The sequence below is a fragment of the Phaethon lepturus genome, unplaced genomic scaffold (assembly GCF_000687285.1).
Source record: "Phaethon lepturus isolate BGI_N335 unplaced genomic scaffold, ASM68728v1 scaffold18455, whole genome shotgun sequence".
Taxonomy (NCBI): domain Eukaryota; kingdom Metazoa; phylum Chordata; class Aves; order Phaethontiformes; family Phaethontidae; genus Phaethon; species Phaethon lepturus.
Genome location: NW_010541392.1, coordinates 28932 through 36160, shown reverse-complemented (window position 1 = coordinate 36160; position 7229 = coordinate 28932). Strand labels below are relative to the sequence as shown.

The 7229-nt window shown below is 39.2% G+C and overlaps 1 protein-coding gene across 1 annotated transcript in view; it reads right to left on the bottom strand.

Annotated features, from left to right (window-relative positions):
* Positions 1-652: 652 nt before the first annotated feature.
* Positions 653-7229, bottom strand: part of CLUL1 (clusterin-like 1 (retinal)) — an 11737-nt gene continuing 5160 nt past the window's right edge. The window contains exons 5-9 of the mRNA XM_010287732.1: positions 6139-6583; positions 4750-4887; positions 4121-4335; positions 2830-2999; positions 653-1027 (exon numbers count right to left, since the gene is read on the bottom strand). Of these exons, the coding sequence (XP_010286034.1) occupies positions 2832-2999; positions 4121-4335; positions 4750-4887; positions 6139-6583 (966 nt within the window). The 3' untranslated portion in view covers positions 653-1027; positions 2830-2831. The remainder of the gene's footprint in view (positions 1028-2829; positions 3000-4120; positions 4336-4749; positions 4888-6138; positions 6584-7229) is intronic.

Here is a 7229-nt window from a genome sequence, read left to right as displayed (position 1 = left end):
TCGAATGGAGCAGAAGACTGTGGACTAGAAAGTGCTACTTCTCTGTACAGCAGGCAGGAAAAACGTGTGTTTCACACTAATTAAAACAATGAAGTGGCTTTTTTCTTGCATAAATGTGTGTACTTGCACGTATAGAAGCAAAGGAAAAGGTGTGTAATTAGGGTATCGTTATTTTCCCATGCTCATCTGTACAGATGGGTTTGTGCACTTGGAGAGGAAGGCAGTTTATTTAGCAGAGATACAGTTGGAAATGGTGAATGTAACTGTGCAAAAAACGCTTAGAAATGCCAGGCACAGCAAACGAAACCAACCCCCCTAGAGCTCTGCTTCTGACTGTGAGATAGATCGGTTCTTAACCTTTATTATAATTTGCAAATACCATTGCAAGCTAATGCGTATAATTTAGGAAAAAACAAACATCTTTTCCAATAAATGATTCCCTGTTAATTATGACTCTAGAGGCGAACTGCAAGTAAGAAATGCCAAAGGCAGAAGACTTACTCAGTACTGCATATTCAGAAAAGTCATTTAATGTACATGATAAACATAAAAAGCAACTAGTAGAAGAAATAGAACATTTTCACTGAAAAATAGTATGCTACATGCATATGGAAATCTGGTTGATTCAGACTTAGCTGAATGTGCAACATCTGTAGGGACCAATCTTGAAAAGGCTTAAGAATGTGCTTGCATTTAAGTATGCAAATAGGGCTTATTTGTATGCTTACAGCTGATTATTTCCTTAAATCTTTACATAACCAGGGCCATAGCTATTTACAACATAAATAAAATTTTATTTAAATAAATTAATATTAAAATTTATTTGAATTTGGTTTTGCATTAAAAGATCTCTACAGTCTTCAGTTGACAGCTCATATGTCACAGTGTTTACTAAGCAAAATTTCATTTATATGCAACTATTTTAACCATAGTCATTTAGCAATTAGCTGCATGTTGAGCTTAGGGGTATTTCACCTATGGAGTGTATACGGGATTTCAGGAACAAAGATTTCATGCATTTTCTTTCCTAGGAGGAAAAAAAAAATAATTGATTAAACATTTTGGTTTTGGACTGAGGAAAAAGATGTTAGAAAAATAAGTGCATGGGGAATGTATCAGTGCCCTGCTGTAGAAGTATACATGACATAAAAAACAGACTGAAACTGCCTTTATTTCTTTTTCCTTTCTTGTAGATCTTTCCAAGTTTTACCTCTTCACTTTCATCAGACTTTCATGTACTCTGACTCTGTTGTGCAAACTGAACTTAAAATGGTATTGTGATTTGGAAATTAATGCCACTTACTTTTCTCAGGTATGAAATGGCTACACAAGAGATGTTGCACAGACAAATGAGACTGACACTCAGGCTAAAAATCATAACCAGACTAAAGACATTAATATTGTTACATTAGGCCTTGAAGATTTGTCTTGCATGATCTGAAATAGTATATATCCTCAATAACTACATATAAATTAAAGAGAATTTTGAAGGAAAACTGTAGAGAAACGGATAAACATTTTCTTCTGTATGTTTATAAATACTTTTTAAAAGTATCTGTTTTAAATATAATATATACATCATTTCACCAATATTTATCTAATCAAAGTTCATGGTGAAGCTTATTATATTCTGTCTAAATTCTGCAGCCCACCTCAGGCTCTCCGGTGGAAGTGATTTCTTTCATCTGTTTAAAAACTGAGTCTGACCTCGAAAGAATAACCAGAGTCAATATAAAATGCTGAAATTTTCTTTTCTTCATCTACTTTTTTAATGCTGAATCCTTTTCATGTGCCTCCTGAAACTTCTGTGTGCATTCAGGTCATGCTTCATTTGCTGAGATGAGGATATGGGGTACCCGTGACCTAAAGAGGAGCCATGTCCAAATCTAGTGTCTCCTCAAAAGATTGGGGGGACTCTGCAGTCATTTGCCTGTAGGTCTCGCGCCTCTTGTGGCTCTGGCCCCTGGGAGGGCCAACTGTGAGAGTCAGAGGCCAACAGAGCTGTGCACCCCGAAGCCCCCTGGGTTTCCCTGGGTGGCTGGCTACCCCCACAGCTGCGTCATGCTGCCTGAAACCACCCCATCTTTCCTGGAGATTCCCTGTTGGGTTAGAGAATATGAAGCATTGCTTTCCCCTGCCTCTCTGTCTGGTTCTTCCCTCCCCATCCGGAAATCATCTAAGCATGGAGAGAGGCCTCTGTGAGCCCTTTCTACAAAAGTGGTTACAAGTCCATGAGAAGGACCTTTTTGTGCACGTTCCTATGAGTCAAACCACCGACGCTGTTAATGCTTAATCTGAGCAGAGCGCTGCTAATGAGAAAACATTATGGTAAGACAGCTCTTTCAAGTCCTGGTGCTGATTCTAACTTTGCACTCCTTTATCATAAAAAGTAGTTAAGGAGCATGCTCTTAAGCATCACCTAAAAGGAAAACCATAATGAACTGTGGTAATTGCAGTGTATTCGTGGTTAATGAACACAAGACATGGTTTCCAATGCCAAGGTTCTAGACTATGGTTGTGAGGCAATTACTTTCTAAAGGAACATTTATCATCACATTACCTCATCCCAGATGTTACTTAAAGATTGAGGGTTTCACAGTTAAAGAAGTCTTTTAATATCATTGTGTCTGTGTTTTGCAGTCTAGAACATTGAGCATTTGTTTTTGTTTTCCATAACGCTTATGTTTGTCTCTCAATCAATGTGTCAGTTCTGAAGATATGGTCTTGAATATACCATGACTGAATCCTGTTCCAACTGAAGGGCCCTGCAATGTGAACATCTCTTATAAAGAATTGCATTCTCTATGAAAGGAGAAAGAATGAACTTACCACTAAAAATTCTGCTTATACAGTTGCAGTGCTTTCCTAGCTATGTATTCAATGAATTCAGCAGTCTTTGGGTCTAAGTTGGGAGGAACTTTAATGGTGAAAGTGGGTGAAGTCAGAATATTCACATCTACCACGGTTTCATTTTTACCAGAGGGATCCCCAGGTACCACCTAGAAGAGAACAAATCAGTACTTTAGACCCTACAAACTACTGCATACTTTCAGTTTTGTTTATGCCTATTGTGCCTACTGTCTTTAATAGGGGAAAATTAAATAGAGGACTATTTTAGATTTGTCTAGTTTTTCTAAATTACTTTCTTCTGAAAAGACAGTGGGTGGCTGAATTTATGCCAAAACATATTGTAGGCAGTGGGAAGAGCTGACAGGGCACTGCAAGACCATATTAAGCTGCATGTTAATATTTATACCATGAACTACATCTATTAAGAGTTTCTGATCTCCTAATGAAAACTTGTGTATGAGTTGTCCCACTAATTTGAAGACAAAGATTGTGTGATTGAAGTTATTCATTCCTAGTTGTTTTTCTAAGCCACACTTAGTTCTGTAGCTTTATTTTTCTAGAGCAGGTAGCTCAGCCTCGGTTGGGAAAGTGTGCTTAAGTATTGCCTGTCCCCTTATTCCTGATTTTGTGATTTTTGGTGGATTGCACAATCATTTCATATAAAGTTTTGTAGTAATAGTAGTACATTGGATTTCTGAGTTGGAAGGTAGAATAGGATTTGTCCCTCGCCCAGGAAAATGGATTGAGTTTACCTTGGATATATTCTTGTGTGTGAGGTACAGTTAATCACCATGGGTTTATTGGAATATTGACAGATGCTGTTAAAGCTATGCAGGTTCCACTGCAATAACCTGCATAACATTTGCTGCCTTTGAGCTTTGGGGTATATAGGTACAGACATAGACATATAGCTAGATATTCAGTGATCCAATAAGTATGTGTTACTGACTGGTACAGTGCAATTTATCTGGGAAGGTAATCTGAGGCCAGTTGAAGCTGTTAGTATCAGTTTACTCTTAGACAGTGATTCAGATTAGCCTGTCAGCCATCCATCAAGCTAAAAGGATTTGGAGGAAAATAGTCTCTAATCTCTGGAGTTTCAGCTCATCGAGGGATTATCAAGGATACATAAATTGAAGATGAGTAGGAACTTTGTGTTGTAAAAAACAAATACTACACATGTACAAACATCCACAATCTGCAAGAGCGTAAGTATGAGCAAAGCATAGACAGCACTGTGCAATAGTTCCCTTCAGAAGATAACCCTTACCTTAACTATATTGAAAATGTTTTCTGGTCCGATGGTCATATCGGATAACTCAGACACCCACCCAAATCTTTCTTTCATTTTGTTCAACAAGTAGGAAGTTTCTTCTGTGTGACGCTGAACCACCTGGAGAATCTGCTCGTACTGCTCCCCCGAGAGATTAACCAGCTTAAAGGCTTCATCAATCTTGATGTGCAGTTCAGGAACATTTGGGCAATCTGTCAGAAAAGAGAGCTAGCATGAAGCGTATAAGAAAGTAGTATATCTTGTACTTCATCTTTTCTCTCTGAAGTACAGAAGACTAATAACGTCTAGCAAGGGGCATGTTTTGGGTTGGTGTTTAAATAATGCTAAAAAAAAAAAGGAGTGAGGTATTTTGTTGTGGAGTCTTTGGACCTCTAGCTTTATGTTAACAACTGAGTTATACTGACACTCTGTGGAGACAGTGGGGAAAGGGAATTGAAATCATCTGGAACGAGGAATAGTGTTTGTGTCCGTAGCGACAGTAAAAACTCAGTGACTGAATGTTCGTTCCAAAAATATGGAAACAGCATAGCAGAAAATGTCAGCCTCAAAATCTACAAACCAGTGATCAACGCATTACAGAAAAAAATCAGAAAATAGCTATTTACCGTGCAAAAGATTGTCTTGACATTTCTGACATCTCTCGTGAAACTGCGGGCATCCAGAGGAGTTTTCCCGAAGCTCCTTGCACAGAGGCCTCTGACGCCCTGACACAATTTTTGAGAACATGCCACTTCTGTCAGGATCTAGAATGAAGCCACAGTATTTTTAGACTGCCATCAAGCGTAGGGTCTTGATAAATACACATTTGTTACCTAATCTGTGTGCTAGAATATAATTTCTTGCCCGTAATCCAAAATATCTGGCATAAATCCCTCCCTCCCCCCCTCCAAAAAAAAGGAAGAAAACATTAGAAAGTAGAAGTCAGCAGAAGATAGAAATCATGTTTTCTTTCAAGGAATTCATGCCACTATAGTATATTACCTTATAAAGTCATAGTAGTGTATTCCCCACTAACAGCCAAACAACTGGTAATACTGTTACACGTTACTTATAAAACGTGCGTGTTCTTATTTATAAAGCATGCGTTCAGAGAAGATCTCTTTGACCCTTAGAAGTCAAGATGTCAAGCTTATTTCTGAGGTAATATGGGTCATGATAACAGATAAAATTAAAAAATGCTGTTGTAGAATCACTTAACTTTGTATTTCCTGATGACGATATAGTGTTATGTCACCTACCATTCAGAGTTCCAGCATGTCCTTGCTGTGATGTCTTTATAGATGGGCACCCGCATGTATTTGAATGGTGCTTGTTTTTCTACTTGCATTAGTAAGATACAAAGGATAAGGCTTATTTGTATCCTAAAAGTTGACCAAGGGTTGTTTCCTCTGTTGAGAGTTATCACCTGAAACCAACATTACGCCCAGAAATTTTCTGGTACCTGGAAAACCTAATGGCTGGTCTGTGTTTGACTGGCACGCTGCATTGCTGCGGTAGCCTAGAACAGGGCTTGCAGCTGTCTGGCTGAGCTTAATGTCTTTTGACAAGGGCAGGGATATGCCTTGACATGTCATAGACTTACTCTAATCTTTTAGAATTGGTGACATGTCAATACGATATGATACATATCGTATCTTGACAAACGCTGAGATCAGACCTGTCAGTCAGCCTTATGAAAACCTACATCCGTCGTGAATTCAAGCGCTCCTGAGGAACTCCTGCGAATGCTTTGAGAATTGCCATGAAAATCAGGCTGTGTAAGACCCATAAGTCCCCCTGTGACGTTGCTTTGAGATTTCTGGGTGATTTGTACCTTCTAATTTAACTGATAAAGTTATCCTTGACCCATGCCTGTTTAACCAAGAAGCCTCCAGAGCTTCCATACTGTATCTCACACTAACATACCACAAACTGAATCATTAACCATAGTTTAGCAATCCTGAGGGGTTTGATGTCATTGACAGTGCAGTTGATTTTCATTTTCCAACACTTGCCTTTGGCTTGTTCTGGCACATCTCTTCTATTATCTCTGTATTCATCAAATACTTCGGTAATCACCTCACTGACACCTTCAAACACCGTCTTACTGAAATCAAAAACTATCTGTAAGAAGGCAGGTATACCCCAGCCTTTCTGTGAGCCGTCGTTTCTGGTGGTGTCCTGAGGTAAAGCTGGCATGCTGGGGGACTCATTCAAGTCCAGATCAGACATGAAATACATCTGAAAAGACTGGTCAAATTCTTTTTGCATCTGCTTGAAAAAAGTGAAACTTCTGTCAAATATCGAGCCCATGTCTGATAGTAGTTGGCTAAATAAATCTTCCATTTTTACTATCTGAGTATCCTCTTTCTCAGGCTTTTCATTAAACTGGATGTCTTTTCCTTGATCCTCATGAGAAGTAAAAATGAGTGGAGGTATTTTCCTCAAAAAATCTTCAACCTGTGTGTAAGAAGGAGATAGATCAGCTGCCTGATGAGTTACCGGTTTTTCATCTGTCAGGGAAGTGTCTCTAATTTTTCTCTTTCAAATACCCATAGAAAAAATGCCCTCTTAATAACTGCAATCACAGCATATTCTCCAGAGTAATCTAAGACACTAGGCTCTGAAGAGTGAAAGTACACCCAGTCTAAATCATTAGCTTCAGATCAGATCTGGAGTAAAAGGGTTGCCCATTGGCCTTGAAGCTGTGGAGGTTCGAAGTTAGTATTGGCGCTTGGGTTTCTTCCAACAAACAATTTGGACTTTATCTTGGAAACATTTGTGTGGTACTTATGTGCAGTGCAGGCAACAGAAGGCAATTGTTCTCACTGTGATCTGTAAACACTCTCTCACTTTCACCAGTGGCCTCACGTTCTTGTACAAACCGAAAGCCATTAAAATCGGTGAAGCAGTGGCCCTGAGTCCACGCTTTGAAGATGGAAGAGGCTGAGTGTCGACTCTGCTTTGCAGATTTCCCAGCCGCTGGGTCTCAGCCACTGTTTCCCTGCTCCTTGCGTTAACTCACTGCCTTCGCCTGAGCAGACACAATGTTTTGTGGAGCCACGCTTCATGGCATTAGGAAAGTGGCAAGGGTTAAGAAATACCC